General features: G+C 46.4%; 3 protein-coding genes across 4 annotated transcripts in view; 2 read left to right on the top strand and 1 right to left on the bottom strand.

Annotated features, from left to right (window-relative positions):
• The window catches only part of LOC131883912 (uncharacterized), a 68,891-nt gene extending 53,599 nt beyond the window's left edge, over window positions 1–15,292 (top strand). The window contains exons 8-14 of one of the 2 annotated variants that reach the window (XM_059231554.1): window positions 3,386–3,514; window positions 7,723–7,900; window positions 8,031–8,200; window positions 9,613–9,780; window positions 10,941–11,183; window positions 11,857–11,991; window positions 12,190–15,292. In XM_059231554.1, coding sequence (XP_059087537.1) covers window positions 3,386–3,514; window positions 7,723–7,900; window positions 8,031–8,200; window positions 9,613–9,780; window positions 10,941–11,183; window positions 11,857–11,991; window positions 12,190–14,781 — 3,615 coding nt within the window. In that variant the 3' untranslated portion in view covers window positions 14,782–15,292. The remainder of the gene's footprint in view (window positions 1–3,385; window positions 3,515–7,722; window positions 7,901–8,030; window positions 8,201–9,612; window positions 9,781–10,940; window positions 11,184–11,856; window positions 11,992–12,189) is intronic. The other variant, XM_059231627.1, reaches the window with a different exon arrangement.
• On the bottom strand, window positions 15,215–16,673 carry LOC131884147 (uncharacterized). Its single transcript, XM_059231857.1, has 2 exons — window positions 15,821–16,673; window positions 15,215–15,754 (listed from the first exon to the last, which is right to left on the bottom strand). The coding sequence occupies exons 1-2, from the start codon at window positions 16,583–16,585 to the stop codon at window positions 15,260–15,262; spliced, it is 1,260 nt and encodes a 419-aa protein (XP_059087840.1). The 5' UTR covers window positions 16,586–16,673; the 3' UTR covers window positions 15,215–15,259.
• A 46-nt stretch (window positions 16,674–16,719) lies between these two features.
• LOC131884062 (2-hydroxyacyl-CoA lyase 1-like) lies at window positions 16,720–18,372 on the top strand (the record flags this gene model as incomplete). Its single annotated transcript, XM_059231737.1, is given in 2 exon segments — window positions 16,720–17,136; window positions 17,191–18,372. Coding segments are annotated over 2 exon segments (1,521 nt in total), but the record flags the coding sequence as incomplete, so codon positions are not given.
• Window positions 18,373–18,408: the final 36 nt, after the last annotated feature.

Below are 18,408 nucleotides of genomic sequence, written 5' to 3'. Positions count from 1 at the left end.
TATTTCTGGCCTTCAGCGGGCTGTGGCAACAACAAAAATACATTTCTACCACAGTTACAACGTCGTTGCTGTCGCTCTTGTTGATGATGTTGTTGTTGATGATGTTGTTGTTGATGACCCTTGAACGCCTAGAACACAATGTGCTAAGCGGTTCATATTGGAAAAACTTGGAAGTGATGGGGTATCGGAAGCAAATGATGCCAGAAAAGGCTTTTGGTTATCGATATCCGCAATGTTCCACAGCTGTTTTGGTAATCCTGTCCAGCTTTCTTTATTTCCAAGACCGACGACCTAAGCCCCTGAGCTTGATAATTTCAGCCCTTCATATGGTTTATTTGGAGGCTCTTGAATTCAGCAGGCGACGAAGGCCCCCCTCTCCTCCTCCTCCTCCTCCTCCTCTCAGTTCAAGTGGCACGTTAGAACAAAACGAACATTCTAAGTAGGGACAAAAGACCATCTCACTTTGTTTGTTAGGTAAACAAGGGCAGTAATAAAAGACCTGTAATGAAGACCCCTCTCACTTACTCATTCCCTTTGGCTCCTTCAGAGTAGTCATCAGAGCTCTTCTAGACTGGCTGTTGGAAAACTTTGTATTGTTGGTAATGTTGGAACATCAAAAGTAGGGGTACCACAAATCACGAGGTGACTAACGAGGAAACGCCGACGCCTTGTCCTTTTCCAATGAGGGAGTCTTCCTTCCACCCAATAAGTACCAAACTTCATGCGGCCTTCTGGATAAGGGATATTGGAAACTTACTAATATGGTGGAGAATTGTTGTTCCATCCAAGCCATGGCACAACAAGATTTGTTGATTGTTCGCTAGTGGTTGGTTGGCTGTTCATTGTTATTGTCGTGTTAGCGTTGTTATTCAGAATGATATTGGATTTCCATACGACAAATGCAGAGTACGAGAACGATCCAAGACGACGAGGCTGTCCAATGTCTCTGGCTAATGACTTTGAAAATGAAAAACCCAAGTCAGCCTCTTTCAACTGCTCAGGATACATGGTTTCTTTGCCGCATTATTGAAATCTTGTTGGAGAAGATGTAGAAGTCAGTGTAAAAACGATTTCCTCATAGCAGAGTAGCAGAATGCAATGTGAGCATTGATGTCTCTCTCGAAAAAAGTGCCCTCGTTCTGTTCCATCCATTTTGTCAGTTTTCCTTTTTCTCCGACTACAGTATGTGTGGGTGAGTGATAAGTAATTGGAGATAAATTGGCCTTGTTGATGGCCTTTCTCCACGTTTTTTTGTGGTCCTGATGAATTGGCTCGTCATGGCGCACTTTTTGTTCAATTTCATGATTAATACTGATCCCAGCCAGCTGCTACTTGATTCCAACCTCTGGGATGAGAACAAAAGTAAGCAGAAACATAAAATTGGGAATACACCCCAATGGAGCCTTTTGAGCATATATGAGTCCCTGCAGTAATAAAATACTCGGGGGTGCGATCCTTTGGTTCAAAAATATCTACCTCTCAAATTGGAACCCTCTTCAGGGTGTGCGCATTCTTGGTGCCTCTCCAAAGCAAAGATCCGTCTCAAGAGATTTGGCAATAAAACTTTTATTTTTTTGGACAAGTTATTGCCTGAAAACCCAATGGATTGGCAAATAGCCTCTTCTTCCTTCCAAACCCATGGAGAAATGGCCTTTGGGTTCTGGAATAAAAAAATTCAAGACCCTACCAAAAGCCATCACCTCCAATCCATTCAAATCAAGTTTTATGATATTGGTGTTTGCTAGTTTCTTTCCCCCAGAAGAAAGGGGAGATTAAGGGCCAAAATGTTCCCTTTAACGAGCTCAAGGAGGACACGAATAACCTTATTGGAAACCTCCCTCTCTTCCCCAACTCCCCGCCCAACGGTCTACATTGACCCTTAATGGGGTTCTTTTATTCGAACGAGCCCCGATCCCAAATACCTTATGTAAGCAAAATGCAATTCCAAGGGTCTGAATTAAGGGCCTTCTTGGCAAAGGCCATTAGGTGCCGGCTCTCAAGGCTGCCAGTCCGGAAACGATCTGGATGTGGCACTGAGGGAAGAGTAGCAGTATCCAGTTTCGAAAGTCAATAGCCGATAATCCGATGGGCATATCCGGTCTCGCGCTCTCCTTCGCAAAATGCTTGCAACTCCATGGATGGAACGGGTAGCTCTTGGTCTTGGGTGAAGCCAGCTCTGGTTTGTAATAATGATGGTCTGGATTTCCAACATCACGTTGAGCTCTACATTTTGTCATGAATATATTTGGTGCAGGAAAAAGAGGAGAACCATTAGTGTTAGGTGGGCAAATAAAGGCCAAGACGATCGAGGTCCTTTGTGGATCAAAAAACCCCGCCACGATTCGAGTTAAGTCGTTTTTGCGATCACGATATTGGCACTGAACTCGCCGTAGGTGGTGGTCGTTAGTGCAGAGCGTCTATTCTTTGGCTCTAAGCCATTATCTGCAGCCTGTCCCAAAAGTCAAGCCCTTGTTTCGGGGTCGGGCGAGGGAAATCCGTTTTCTTTGTGGTTGTCCGTTATTGCATCGATTGCGGAGCGAATGGAGCCTTTATTATACCTCTCTCCATGACGATCGGAGTGCTCGGAGAGTCGTGCTACTTCTTGGACCGGCTCTAAGAAACTATACACATTGAATTTTATAGCTTTTCTCTCTTGGGAGCTGAGAAGGCTAGGGTTTTGGTAGTGAGCTTCAACAAGACGCCAAAGCGTGTTGGCATTAACGTGGTTCCACGGTACACTACTCCTCGGCTACCTCCAAAGAATCCAAGACTCTGAACATTGCCGGGATGAAGAGACGACTTTTGATGGGAAGGATCTTTTCTCAGTCAGCCATCCAGAGAAGAATTCGAAGTCCCTGTTCCGATCTTCTTCCCTCCTTCCCTACTCCGTCCTCCATGCTACATCCTCCGTAGATAGTCTCCATCTTTTTTCTCCCCGTTGTCCTTTCCCATACCCGATCTCACTGACGGCTTATATCAAAAAGTTGGGCCAATGCCTCCAAGATATTTTAACGACTTTGGATACAAAGACGGGAAGCGTTTTTTTCTTACCGAGAGGCCAAGGTCCATTTACTGGCGCCATTCACGGGACAAAGCCTGGCATAATCTCGTCTTGAATAATAACATTGCAGATATATCTCATGACTTGGCCGAAAGTACTATGCACTTGCCAGGGCTCATAAAGCACATTCTATATGGAGGAGTACAAGAAGAACGCTCCGGTCATATTGTCACACCATGGATTCCGAGGAGCTTTTTTTGCTCATTCTTTTTTCCGTATTTTCAACCAAAAGCCAAGAAGTAAATAAACGGGGACTTGTAGACTTCCTTGGGCCAAGAAGTTAATGGAATTTTAAATGAATGTGAACTTTATTCTTCTTTTTAGCACTACCGTGGGAGCCTGAAGTCCCTCAACACCGGGATTATAACCCTGCTCAATTATGGCAAGCATGTTCCTCCCGCTGTGTCCCATGTGACCCTGGCTCATGAGATGGGGCACAATTTTGGATCACCGGTAAGCCAAGATATATCTTACTTCCTCATTCACATACACCACTTTATACGGAAACTTTTTCTCAAAATGATCCGACACTGTAGCCCAAAAAAGAATTATAATGTGCTTGCATTATCAGAGGAGTAATTTAGATTTTTCACCAGTTTAACCTCTAGCTCAGTGTGCAAAAAAGATATCCTCAGTGGAGGAGTGCAAGAAATTTAAATAATTGCTATTGCACAGTACGAAAGTCCTCACGCTGACTTGGATATTTCCCCTCTTGCCTTTGCCTTCAGCGATAAAAACTGATATTGAATCCGGTTACTGTACTGGCGGCATGCCCAGAATAGCATAAATAATGGCCCGAAAGTGAGAGTCAGTCATGTGTTCCTTGAGTTCACAGACTCTCCACCCTTGGTTGATCAGGTGGGCTAAGGAAGTTGAAATGGGTTCAGGAAGTGGGGCGATGCATAATTTCTTCATTTGTCTCACATTCCCTCACTGAATATGCAGCGACTCTTTCTCCTTCTTCTGCCATTCAGAGGCATTGATGCACTGCTAGAGAAGAAGTTCCACCTTTTGTCATCTCATTACCCAATTTTGCGAGGAGTCCTGAGAGTTCATTTGCAATTCGTTTCAATCAAGGGAATATACAGTACGTACTAGGGTTGTCTTTACTGGAGTTCCTGTTGTACCAGGACCTTGAGAAAGGAGGCTCCAAAAGACCATGATTCAATACAAGGAAAAGCGATGGTCTGTAGTGAATAAATTTGTCTCAACATCATGGCTTAGTCCTTCCTCGTGGATTGATCCGCAGCAAGAAAGACACTTCCACTCAGTCCTCAATTGGAATGCAACATGGGCCCTGTGGATCAAGAAGGACCGGGTTTCTAGATTGCCACTTCGTAAATAGTAGACCCTATCAGTTGCTCCTAATCCTGGTAGCTGGGAATGGAAATCGTAACCCAAGGCCATTGTCATTTTTTTCGGGTAAATAATGGAACACTCTCCGTGAATTGCAATGGTAGGCGTATTTATGACGAAAATAATCCATGATCAGCTTTGTCTTTCTTTGTTGCTTTCGAGACATCCATGGTGGTTTTGTGGGCCCAGGTCCTTCACGCTCCTCCCTTCTTGGGCTTTAATCTAATTGCCTTGGAAAATACATTATTTATTCTGTCCTCGTTTTGATAGAATAGATTTCCTGTCACAACCAGAAGAGCTTGCTTTGATCATCTCCCCGTTGTCTCAATCAAGGCGAGGCTCTTGGCCTCATCAAAGCCTCGATCTAAACCCATCCGTGTTATCTGACTACCAAGTTCCAAGGAGGAGGCAACCAGATACGCACAAAGAAAAGGACACACTTCTTCTTCTCTCGTACTGTTTTGTTTGCTTTTAGTATTTCAACCAGTCCTCCTTCCAGATACTATAAACAAACATATCCTCACCCACATGTGGTTTCCTCAAAGCCATACGAAGAACAACCCTGTGAGCTCCACCAGCGAGTTAGGGGCGTCAAATCAAATTAAGAGTCCAGGCTTGTTCCAATTGTTGTGGGAGGCTGGCCTCTTGATTGGATCCTCCCTCCTTTCCTCTTTCAGAACTCAATAGTGACTAATGAAGTTGGGGAAATATGACGAAAAAAAGTTTGCCCATGTTTCTAATCGTGTGCAAAGGTTCTTACACAAGAGGAAAGTGGAACATGAGTAAATATTCTCCGGGACGAAATACTGTATCTGATGGCAATGCTCCTTGGCAATGGAGCTGGAGAGTGGTTGGTTGTTGGACCAAAGTGGAGAATGATTTATGATGATTGACGTCTTGTCCGAAATCCATGGAAATAGCGGAACTTCAATTATGCCCATCCCCTCGGTCAAGGGTAGGACTTCTTCAACCTTGGACGTTACTCTATCCCAGAGGTTTCGTCTAAAATTGTGACTAGCCTTTTTAAAATTCGAGTCAAATTCAAGATGAACCCTCTGCAATCACTCTTAAAGATGTTTGGGTCCATTTCGGTCATTGAGTTTAAAGATGAACAAAAACACATGCGTCCATTGTTTAGTAGCTTGTAGCGGGACACGTTTTCTGAACGACCATAGAGAATCATAAATTGCTCGAATGATGGAGGACCGAAGGAATCGCTTTCATAGTGAAGGGCCCCTAGGACCAGATGGGTCTCCCAACGTTAGAACTTGAGGCTAATCCATACCATCTTGGGAGACCTGATGTTCGTTCGTTCCTTCATTCCACTATCCTCATCGCGACAAGTGCCAGCTGTGTAAGGCAAAACTTTTATGCGATATTATCCTTCGCGTTGCCTCTTGTTTCTGTTTTGTGGTGGGCAAGTTGTGCCACTCTAAGGACAGTGACAAAGCGTCAGTGTGCCCGAGATGGCACGTTAAATGATGATGGCGGATTAAACATCCTAATATCTTGGACGACGAGATCTGAGATCTTGGCAGTCTTAGTCGTCATCGGGTTGGAAAATATTCCAGCCTTCAATGTTAGACGATAGACGTTCCTTTAAACTATCTTCAGTGGTCCATTTCTTCTTCACTACCCCATCCCTTCATTTTGGAACAAACTGAAACGAATCCCCTGGCACCCCGTTTCATCACATTTCTCTCACCGACGTGCACGAGAGGGAAAATCCCATACATTACCCACTTTCTATTGTCCCGACTAAACGGCGGGTAATGTCAGATGTAATGGGACGGGAAATATTCCCTACAACTCCTCAGAGGGACTTTTTTCCTGGCGTCTAGCTACGGATCGGATTCCATTCATGCTCCCAACACCCACCACCCACCATCCCTCTTTTAGTGCAAGTGAAACCAGCCCTCTGTTCTTCAATGCAGATGAAAGCAACGAAAAGGGGAGGGAGGAGGAGGAGGAGGGATGGCGATCGGCCAAGAGCACCGAGTTGTACCCATCCTCTGTTTCTCGGGGCTCCACTTCCTTGGGGATTGACAAGCCTTTTGTCACTTCTTGACATCCCATATCTTCTTGTTCCTCGCTTCTATATCCATGTTTGGTTATGTAGTGGCAACCCCCTCGTACATGTATAGGGGGGTCGTTGCCCCAGATTTCCCAAATCCCTCGTTCGAATGTACTGTGCATTGTGGCCCAGAGGTTCAAAACCAACACTTGCGTTCGTGTGCCCTATCAGCACAATTTCATACGTTACAACCCGCTCGCGTCGGGTCAGCTTCTTAAACTTGAGGCTTTTGGAAGAGTGATTCTCTCGCGTCCTTGATCAAGTGCCAAGATCCAGGGACCCAATTGATGGCCGAGGCCTTAGAAAAGTCCCCTTTGATTTCATTGCGCTGGAACAGGAAGGGTGGGTGGCCTTCTCGGGAAGGGCGACCGAAAGTCAGCTGATTGGAAGTGCTTTCAATTTCCGGTGATTTAGTGGCCGAAGAAGAAAAGATTTACTGGCACCAGCCAAGACAATATAAGAATGGGTTCCCTTTTTCGGGGAGACTGTTCCTGGTTCCCGCGTGTCTTCGTCTCATCGGCTCGTCTTGTTCCTTCCGTCGAGCGGAATTGAAGCCACTTTTCCACTGGCTACGACGATAGATTGCATGGAAACCCAATTCATTATTTCTGGAGGAGCACCAAGTGTAATGTAAATCTTGATGATGGGTTTTGTAATGAATCGATCTGATTCATCTTATCAATTAATGGACTGTTAGAATGATGAGCCTGGAAAGGCAAATAGGTCTGCAATATGCTGCTGCTAAAATTACCATTGCAAAGGAGAGTTGGTTGGGGAGAAAACCCAAGGGCTTTGAAATAATGGCCTCAATGAGGTGACCTCAATTGCTTTGGACATTATACTAATGGAAATGAGAGAGACAATGAGCAAGAAATCATGGAATGCACTTACACATGTACTGTGCACTCAGTGGTATTCTGAGGCATATCAAGCAGTAAAGGCCTACTTGCCAGGGACCACATGATTTATTGATGTGTAATTTGGGGCATTTCCAAGAGCTCTAGATCAGACTTCCGCCAATAATTCTCCTTGGTTCGATCCCTAAAGGAGAGTCTTTTTCATGTTAGAACGCAATCAACGTGGAAATCAATCACAATACCCGAGGTTTCCTTTCCAATATTCGAAAACACCCTTGGGAACTGAACCAACCACCACATAGGAAACCAATTTAATGCAAAGGTTCTTCATGCAGTCTTCTGCTGACTCAACAGAACTTTCTTCGACTTTTCAGCATGACCCCGAGAATAACAAGGTCTGTGTTCCTGGCGGCGAGGATGGCAATTACATCATGTTTGCCCGTGCCACATCTGGTGACAAGCGGAACAACCGTCAGTTCAGCCCCTGTAGCTTGAAGAGCGTCAAGAATGTTTTGACCATCAAGGCCAGAGGCGCTGCTGGGTGCTTCACGGGTAAGCCGTGGGTCCTTTCTCACATGCAGTGGATCAAGACCATTGTCAGCATGGAGGAAATGGAACAATTAACACGTGTACTGCATATGAGAAGCTTGTTATGACTTGGAAACCGATTTTCAAATTTCAGAGCCCAAGGAGGCGTTGTGCGGTAATGGTGTTGTGGAGGAGGGCGAGGAATGTGATTGCGGTTGGGAAGAAGATTGCGAAGAAGAATGCTGTTGGCCACAACGGACCCAAGCTTTGCCCAATCAAACCCCATGCACCCTCAGGCCCACCAAAGTGTGCAGTCCCACGCAGGTAAAGTTTGGCGTTACCAATTCGCAATTCGCAGCCAGATGGATCTGTTCGGTCTTCGTCTGGTTGGGAGATTGGATTTTCTCGTGTTTCCTACAACTATGCCCGAGTGCCCGAGAGTGTCGAGCACAATGGGCTCAACGGATCGCCAGCGAGGGTGTGGCTGCGAGAGAGGAGTGGCGCTCCTAGTCAGTAGTTGTTCGCAAAAGATATGCAAATCGGTATTAACTGCATTTGCATAACAAAACCTTACCCTCAAGTTTGGCTCAATTTCCTTGGAAGGGGGATCTCGTCGCTTCAATGAGCTCGTTTCTATCAAGGCACAGGGTGTGTTCAACTGGAAACTTGGAGGCAATTGTCGAGGAGAAAAAATATGGCTGTCCTGGGGGTACCAATCTTTGAAACACCAATGGTACCGAGAGTGGTACAGTAGATTTTGTCAACGAGAACTTCCAAAATGATATATTACCTCTTTGCCCGATCCCCTAGCGGTGGATGAATATTAGTTGTATCCAACGGAACAGAGAAATGGTTCCCAAATCGTTCCGACTGAAATTCCTCAATTTCAGCCGGAGCTCGCTCAAGCGTCCCTTGGGGGAGCTAAGAGATGAAATTTCGCCAACTTCATCATTTGCTTATATCCAAGTTCCCATAAAGACACGTCAAAATTCAAATGGAGCACACTGATCAAAACTATTCGGTGTAAAATTGGTCAGGCCCACAAGGCCTCTCGAAGCTAAGGGTTTCAGTGTGGATTCTAATGTGGAACCCCAAGAGCAAAGTGATTCATTTTGCATACGTTGTTTCCCTCTTGGCTTGTTGGGCATGTCCCCATGGCCAGCAGATCGATCCTGGTGGAGGATGGCCCCCGTCTTCCTCCCCCTCCCCCCTTCCCCCCCCCCGTCCAAGCGTCCCTTCCAGATCTAGAAGTCGATGAAAGGCGAAATGTTCACTCTTTGTGCCATCATCTGACTCCCTGGTGAACTGATGGAGGAAGAGGAAGTCTGCGATGAAGGAAAACGAACCAACTCACTGAAACTTTTTCAATTTTGAAACAAATTTCGTTTGAGCTTGGCGCAGCTCTCAAAATATGCATTTTCCCCTGTGAGTTGGAACTGGATTGAGATGTAGAAATTTCTATGAATTTTCAATTGAACAAGGCCTCCCTATGGATTTTTGCGCAAAGTCTCCTCATCAAAGTTTCATCGTCACTTTCAAACTAACTTGAATGTGTACGTGTGTATTTTTGGCGCACTTCTTCGGAATAAGTTTCATGCGAGGAACCAAGCCTTCATCAGCCAGATCCGATCCTAAACGGGGATGCACACATGTGTAAAAGAAGCATGTACTACTACGTGCACCATGTGAGCTGAGCTAATGCATAATGATGGATTTTTGGCTTGTTATTATTCCAGGGCCCATGCTGCACCAATGACTGCTCGTTTAAGCTGGGCGACAAATGCAGAGACGACAACGGTTGTCGTGAGGAAAGCTTCTGTGACGGAACAGCCTCGATTTGTCCCTACTCCGAACTGAAGGCCAACAAGACCGTGTGCAACAAAGAGTTCGTCTGCTACAAGGGGGTAAGTTCTATGTCAGAATTAAAAGATCGAACGAACAGTTTCTCCCAGACGGAATGTCGGATTCGTGGAGTTCTCCTAATTTGATGCAAATGGTCCCAGTTAAAGTTGGACGGGGTTCCACTTGGTATGCGCTAACCATCGACCATCTGCACCCGTGACTGACATGTGGTGTATAATACTGTAGATCGGGGACGAGTGTGTGTGGTTAATGAGGTGAAGAAAACCTGTCAGTACTTGTTCAGTACCTTGAAAGGCCGATAGTTGGGTTTCTTCACGAGGTTTTTTTCAAGTGGAATGGACCTCCCGTTCCCAATTCAATCCAATCTGTATTTGACCTCACTGGAACACTCCCACATGCGGGTCCAGCCTTGCCAACCAAGAAATTAATGTCCACTTTTAGGAACAAAATGAACTAATGGGTCCTATTTTAAGATGAAACTTGGGGTTCCAAAGCCCCCATGTTCCATATTCACGTTCTTGCCATTGAACGTGCCAATGCGCAGAGCTCTTGAAGGGGCTTGTTGGGAAGAATTATGTCATGAGTTTCTCGCCTTGGATTCTTTTTTGCAGGGTGAAATAAAGGGCGACAAAGCTAGGTAATCCCCCCCATGGTTAAATGCCAAGCAAAATGGACACTTGTCCCTGCATACCAGGCTATAGTAACGTGTACTCGTGTTTGGAACGAGGGGGATATCTTCCTCTCTCTGCCCATTTAGAAGCCTTTTGTTGGGCTCAAAATTGGTCGTTATGTGCAAAAGATTTTATCATATTTATACTCTCTCGATCGAAAATGCAATTCCAATTTAGCTAGATACATGAAACGTTCATATGGTTACAATGACCACCGTGCTATTGGACTGCAAGGGTTTCAAAATGATTCTGAGAACACAAGGCCTAAACAGATTACCTCAAAATGGATACGATGTCATCAACCATTGATCACTGTCTTCCTTGGCGTTGATGGCACTATAGCAGTACTGTACTGTACCCAGTAGGTACACGTCCTCGGTGGTGGTGTGCATGGCCCATCAGGTTTTGTTTGTATTGGACTGAATCTCTCCCTTTCTCTCTGTCTTTGGTTTCTGTGTGCTCTGAGTCAATGACGAATACATCCAGCCGATCTCTGCTCTAATTCAATTTTCTCTTCCCCTCTGTTCCAGGAATGTACTGGGTCCATTTGCTTAGCTTATGGGATGGAATCTTGCCAGTGCAGCCAAGGACCTGAAGATGCTCCCACGAAAGCCTGTGAGCTGTGTTGCAAAGATCCAGGTCTTGACAAGCCATGTCTGTCTTCCTTCGAGCTTAACGATGTGCCCTTCGACATCCCAGACATGTTCTCCAAACCGGGAACACCTTGTAATAACTACCAAGGCTATTGTGACGTCTTTCAGATGTGCAGAGAGGTGAGATCCCCGATCTGGATTCTCTTTGTAGGTTTTCTCATTTGCTCGGTGACCCCAAATCCAATTCGTGTGCCACTTTCTGTCCTAGACGAAGGAATACAAAGTATTTTGAGCCAAACCTGACACAGGACACCCGAAGACCCTCTTTTCATGGACAACTCATCTTTGAAATGAGAGGGCCGAACCAGTGCAGTTCTCTCCTAATTTGTAGGAACGAAAAATACGCTTGTAAATGTACAATAGGAAAAAAACAGAGAAGAAAAATGGCCCCTCGATAGTTAATATTTTAACAATTGAGCGAGAATGCCATTTGAGTACTGTAAACAGATTTTTTTTGATTCATTCGAAAAAACTCACGCAATTTACACCAGTAACTTGCGCGATCATGAAAAGACTTCCCTTTTTTCATTTTCTGGCGGCGAGAAAAGCTTTTACAAAAGTTCCAAGATAGTAGGTCCAAGGGAAAAAAGCTCATGGAGATACTTTGTATGGATCACTCAGAGTTTTGAGTGTTGTATACATGACACCTCTCTTTTTGTCTCTGGAATTTCCCATAGGATTGAGTCCAAGAGCGACTGGGTGGGTGAATGGATGGACCACCGAGGTCGTCTTCCGCCGCCATGTTCTTGTGCACTTACGAAACGAACACTCAAACTTGCTTGTGCTCTTGTAGGTTGATCCATCTGGCCCTTTGGCCACTCTTCGGAAACTTCTCTTGTCCGAGGAGGCTTTCGTATCGCTTAGGGACTTCCTCATGTCCCATTGGTATGCGGCGATCTTCATCATCCTGGCGATTGGTGGACTCATGGTGAGTGATTTCCAACCACTTGGATTGGAGGGGGGCTCTTTGATGTCCAATAAGGCTTTAAAGGAGAGTGCTTCACTAGTCACTAGTATCACGCTTCCTTGCCTCCAGTTCTCAATCAATCAAGTCCTGTTTCTGGATCATTTCTCCAAAGGCCCAATCATTCCATTAACGTCCATTTCCTTCTGTTTGACTTCATAGGTGCTCATCATTCGGTTCTGCGGCAAGAAGTCCCCATTAGTGGTCCGTTCCAAACGGAGACGAAGACACGCTACCATCCACCACGACGTGGAGACCTCAGGCCCATTGACCGTGGCCCTGCCCCCGGAGGATGAGGACCAAGTCCAGGTCCATCCCACAGCCATTGAAACATCGGTTCCGTTGGGCAAGAAAGTCAGGAAGGGCGAGAACCGTAAAGAGAGGGCCAGAAAGAAGTCCTCCACCCAAGAGACTTCATCATCAAAGGGCCGAGGAGGTAAAAAGAAATCCAGTTCTGCCTCCTCACCGACTCATGCTCTTAAAGAAGGCTCCACTGGTCGAGTGGATGGGGCTGTTAGTCGAGCCACACAATTGGCCGCAAATCTGAGCCAACTCATTGTCAATTTGCCTCCCGACCTGGCGATGGTTAGTGGGTCCCAAAATGATCCGTACAAGAAGAGGCATCAGAAGCGAAATAATTCGTCACAGCACGCCCCGGGGAAATCTTCCCCTTCGACAAAGAAGCCAGGCACTGACGAGGAGGCTTCAGACTCTGGATCTTCATCCTCGTCAGAGGACGACGAGCCAGAGATGAGCTCGGCCACTTTAAATGCCCCAGAGAGCTCTGGCAACAAACAAAAGTCATCATCACCATCCAAGCGAGCTCGGACCGCCGAGGCTCGTGGAGGAGAGAAACGACATAAACGAGGCAGGTCACAAAGTGGCCATAAAAGAGCCAGCAAATCCTTGAGTCCGGTCAAAAGGACCAGTAAAATCTCCCAAGCCGCGTCCCACCTCTTGGCCGACTCGATGACATCAATCAGCAAAAGCATGGAGAAACTCGACATAATTGGTCAAAGGCGCAGACGGGAGAGACGGGCAAAAAATTCAACTGCTCGGGCCATATCCGCTGATGATGGGCGCAAGAAATCCAGAAAGAGAACTGACCTTCCTGCTAACGAGGCAACTGGAGGAGGAGAAGGAGTAGGAGGAGAGGCCAAGCCTGATGACACGAACACCAACGCTAATGAGCCCTTTTTTGAACCATTACTATCGGAGGGTAGTGGCGCTTCTCAACCAAATAAACGTTTATCTGCGTCTAAAGACACGAGGAAAGACGAGTCTGAGGAAAGTTTTGCACGTCGAGCAGCAGATGGGGCAACACCACCCAGCTTTGCCCCCACCAACCTCCACGGTTGGCATTATGGCCGGAGCCAAAGTGTGGATAATGCCTCACAACACCCGTCCGTGATTGTTTCCAAGCAACATCAACCCGACAGACCGTTACAACAAAGAAAAGTTAGTCTTTCTCAAGGACAAGGACACCCAGGGCGCAAAAAGCTTTCAGGAGTAAAGACCCCGACGCGGTCGGCCTCCACCACGTCCTTCCAGAATCAAATTGAAGACGAACAAACTTTGCTGTCAGCCTCGTCGAGTAATGACTTGGGGGTATCGGATTATAGATTGGACTTTCCTCCCACTGCCACAGGGTTGGAAGGTCAAAAGAAGTTTGCACGCTCAGTAAGTAGTCCCGGTCCTGGGCCCTTGGACAAGAATGATCTCATTATGGTTAGCCGCCATCAACCATCCAAGTCTTCTGGATCGAAGAGAATACCTCCTATATCCCCCTCAAGGAAGTATTCCTTTGCCAATGACAAGCGTCCAGATCTGGAGAAACTCTATCAACTCCGCCGCTCGGCGAGTACTATTGGAGAGGAGGATTTGGTGGCTAGTAATCAAAATCTGGGGCGTGCGGCTTCAAAGAGCCTACTTCTGACACCTTCGCCTACGGAAGAAGGGCGACCCAAAGTCAGGAAATCCAGCAATCCCAACCTTGGAACAGCCTCGGAACCAGCCTCTCGCCTGTCGTCACTGAAGAAGCAATTACAAGCCCATTGGGATCAGAGTGACGGTAAGCATCAATACCTGGCTATGAGGGAGCAAGGATCAAGATCCAGGGAGGAGGAAGACGTTTCAGAGGAAGAGGATGAGATCGAAGAATCTGACGTGTCCTCCATCGATTCCAAAGAGAGGCTCAGTCCTCCCACACAAGTCCAGAGTCTGAGTGAGGACACGTCCTCTTTGAATTCGTCGTCCAAGATTCAGTCACCCACCGAATTCGATATCTCCTCGGGAACCAGTTCGGATGAAGAATTGGCCATTGTGCAATCTACCAAACCTTCGGTTAATCCCAAAAAGGATATCATTTCCCGAAAGCGAATCTTGGCAGCCGTAACCAGTGCCACCAGCCACCATTCCGGCACTGGGAAGAAGCACTCCATTCCCGAGGCCAATAGTCGGGTGAATCTTATTCCGAGTAGTAGCAGCAATACCAGTAGCAGTTGTGCCAGTCTGAGCTCGTCGTCGAGGTCGTCTTTGTTGGTTGACGACGAATCCGGACCTTCGGTCAGTGAGGATGGAGCTCCCCGAGCCCATCTGGAACCGAGGCAACGTGCTCAAAGCAGTGAGCCTTCTCCGACAAGTCTAGATTACTTGAAGAACTACGGCGAAGTACCGAGACTCTTGGAAGCTGCAGCTAGAGAGCGTAAGCAAAGTCAGGGCGATCAGGCTCGTCAAACTAGCAACAACATTTAGGGCATCATCGAAACCATACCTTACTAGGAGGCGAATTCTTCCACGAATGCGGAGGAAATGCCCTCACCATTATACAACATACTCCAGGCATCAACCGTCATAACTACTATTTTACGATTATTACCATTATCATTATTATTATCATCATCATCATCTCGTCTATTCTTACCAAATCATTGGTACTCTTGATACTACACGACTAACTGCAGTATTCATTCAGATACTACCAGACATGCCCTATTCTCCTTGTTCCCTCCCTCCACCCTCCCTGAAGTATCAAAGCAAGTTTACCCAACTTAATCCCACTAATCCTGATTGTCATTTTTTGTCAAAAGAATATCCTCATTTGTACGCTGGAGAAGCTGATTCATTCCAACAGTATATCCACTAACTTGAAATTGTGCTCACCCTAGTAAGTAAATACATCCAAAAAATTACGCCCCGCGGTTACATTTTCTATTACGAAAATCCAACTGAATTACAACAACGACACTTTATCCACAAAACTAATGTAGGCAGGTTTTTGTTGTCCGGTGGCGGGAACAAAGTGACCGCCCTCGTGTCTCAAGATCTCAGGATTTTCAAAATAATCCAGTAGCTCATCGCTCATCTCCCGGTCAATGATTTTGTCCCCATCGCCGATAACGAGAAGGCTTGGGATTGCAATCTTGGGGGCGTTCAAAAACCAATGCTCGTGTTGACTTGACCGAGATCGGAAGGGTGCTACCAAGATGGCAAACTTGAAAGAGAAGGAGAGCTGCCCACGAGCCTGCATTAACGAGAGCAAGAGTAACATGGCAGCTCCTTGAGAGAACCCCAAAATCCCATCGAAAGGCCCATGGGATTCAACCAGGGCCTTGATGGACGTTAGGCTTTCCTCGAATCCTTTCGAACAAGTGCAATATTGTTTGGAGCTAAACCAATCTTTTTCAGCACCTTCCGATCGGGCTTGACTAAACCACCAACCATATTGCTAAAAACACAAAAAGGATGACAAAACAAAATATTAATATTGCCCGGAGATATTCAATTATCTTACCCCATCATCTGATTCTGCTTGATCTTGGCCCATTGAAGGCACTTTTAAAGGTGCTGTCATGAATTCAAACTCGGCCTTTGATTTGAGCATTTTGCGCAAGGCTCCCAATTTGGTTCTGAAACCGTCTCCATCTTGACGATAACCATGCAGGCACAAGATCTTGGGTTTCTTTGAAGTGGTATTTGACTTTGTCGTATTGTCCGTTGAGCAAGCCTTTTCGTCAGTTTGGGGTTGTTTTTCAAGCACCCTCTGGACCACATTTTGACTCATGATAGTGGTGAACCACCGCTTCAGATGGGGAAATTTGTGCGTGAACTGCCCTTGAAAGACTGGCCTCAGCTCCATGACCACAAAAATATCGGCTACCGTCAATGACTGGCCAACTAAGAATTTTTTTTTGGTTAGAAATGTGTCCAAACCTTGTCCGACATTTGCAAGGTATGCCTTGTCGGGTTTACTCAAGGCTCTCTTGATTGCAAAAGGCTTGATCTCGGTGATAGTAAGGTACAACCATTGAAGGATTTCCGAGTTCAAGTTGCAATTAGGCCCTGCTATGCAACAACAGATAGATATGGGATCGACTAACACAGCATCCGACGAACCGGATATCAGCAGACGGGGATAGCTTTTCGGGTTATCCAGCTTAGAAATGGGACGAAGAGTTATCCTTTGTGGGTACATTTGAGCGGCAATGATACATTTTTGTGTATCTACATCTAAGCGGTGGGTAGCATCAGGAACTTCTAGGATGTCTTTGACACTCATAACGATGACCAGTCTGGAATGGAATCCGCAAAGATACTTAATTAGTTGTTTACCATAATAAAGATTGCGCCGTCAATCCAAATGTAAGCTAGGCACAGACTTAAATTTGAGTGCATTGATTGAAGCAAGATAAAACTAAAGGTTCCAAAGTTCAAATGTTCTTATCGGGCTCCCGTTTAAGTCTATCTTAAATTCTCTCATTGTCTGCGAAAATGGACGAGATTGAAGGATTCCAAGTTTTAGTGAAAGCTCTCCGACATCATGGAGTGGAATATATGTTTGGAATCGTGGGGATTCCCGTGGTTGAAGTGGGCATGGCTGCTCAGTCCGAAGGCATCCATTACATCGGGATGAGAAATGAGCAAGCCGCTGGATATGCGGCGCAAGCCATTGGCTATTTGACCCAAAGACCAGGGGTGTGTCTGACTGTCTCGGGACCAGGACTCCTTCACGCTCTAGGTGGCATGGCAAACGCCAAAGAGAACTCGTGGCCGATGATCGTAGTGGGCGGGGCTTGCGACACAGATCAAGAGGCTCTCGGGGCCTTCCAGGTATAAAACCAATTTTGAGTTGGAAATCACTATCTTTTGATGCCATCTTTTTAGGAATGGCCACAAACAGAGTCTTGTCGTTTATATACCAAATATGCGGCTAGACCCACGTCTTTGCAACAAATTCCTACCATTGTCGAAAAGGCGTTCCGCATGGCCACCTATGGCCGTCCAGGTGTAACCTATATTGACATGCCCGGTGACTTGCTTCGGGCTAAAATCCTGGAGAGTGACCTGGTACTAGGACCCAAAGTCCCCAGACCGCCCACGGCTATTCCCATTCAAGCGGACGTGCAGAGGGCCGTTTCTTTAATCAAATCAGCGAAGAGACCTCTGCTCATTTTGGGGAAAGGAGCAGCGTACAGCAAGGCGGAGACCGAATTGGGTGAACTCATTGAACGGACCAATCTTCCGTTTTTGCCCACCCCAATGGGAAAAGGTGTGGTATCTGACCATCATTCCAACTCGGTGGCGCCAGCCCGTTCACTAGCCTTACTGCAAGCCGATGTCATTCTCTTGGTGGGGGCCAAACTCAATTGGATGCTTCATTTTGGACGTGAGCCTCGTTTTGATCCAAAGGTTCAAATCATTCAAATCGACATCTGTCCCGAGGAGTTCCATAATAGTCGTCAAGCTGAACTGGCCTTATTCGGCGATATCAAAGCCACCACGATTGAGTTGGTCAAGTCCTTTGGGTTTTGGCAATTCGCCAACACATCCGCTTGGTGGTCAAATCTGAGGAATAAATGCCAATTGAACAAAGCGGCCACCCTCGAGCTCGCCCAAGATCAGAGTATCCCATTAAATTATTACGCCGTATTCCAAGAAATACAGTCCCTTTTGCCCGAGAATGCCACCATCGTCTCGGAAGGCGCCAATACTATGGATATTGGCCGAACCTTCCTGCAGAACCATTTGCCACGGCATCGCCTCGATGCCGGCTCTTTCGGAACCATGGGCGTGGGACTGGGTTTTGCGATCGCTGCGGCTCTCTATTGTCGCGATTACGAGCCACTTTCCCGGGTGATCTGCATTGAAGGCGATTCCGCCTTTGGCTTCAGTGGCATGGAGATGGAAACCATCATTCGCTATGAATTGCCCATTGTGATGGTGGTGGTCAATAATAATGGCATTTACGGGGGTTTGAATGAGGATCTGTTCAAGGATATCACGGAGGGCGAATCGACTTCGCTCACCATTCCACCCACTTCCTTATTGCCCACGGTTAAATATGAGCGCATCATGACGATGTTTGGCCAGCATAAGAATGGG

Source organism: Tigriopus californicus, chromosome 1, assembly GCF_007210705.1.
Source record: "Tigriopus californicus strain San Diego chromosome 1, Tcal_SD_v2.1, whole genome shotgun sequence".
In the NCBI taxonomy this organism is placed as follows: domain Eukaryota; kingdom Metazoa; phylum Arthropoda; class Copepoda; order Harpacticoida; family Harpacticidae; genus Tigriopus; species Tigriopus californicus.
This window is presented reverse-complemented; position numbering and strand designations above follow the sequence as displayed.

What these genes read in the sequence shown, in the direction of transcription:
- LOC131884147 (XM_059231857.1), bottom strand. Translation starts at nt 16,585, where the DNA reads ATGAGTGTCAAAGACATCCTAGAAGTTCCTGATGCTACCCACCGCTTA. An exon ending in AAGCAGAATCAGATGATGGG is followed by an intron (nt 15,755 to 15,820) that starts GTAAGATAATTG and finishes TTGTGTTTTTAG; the next exon opens with CAATATGGTTGGTGGTTTAG.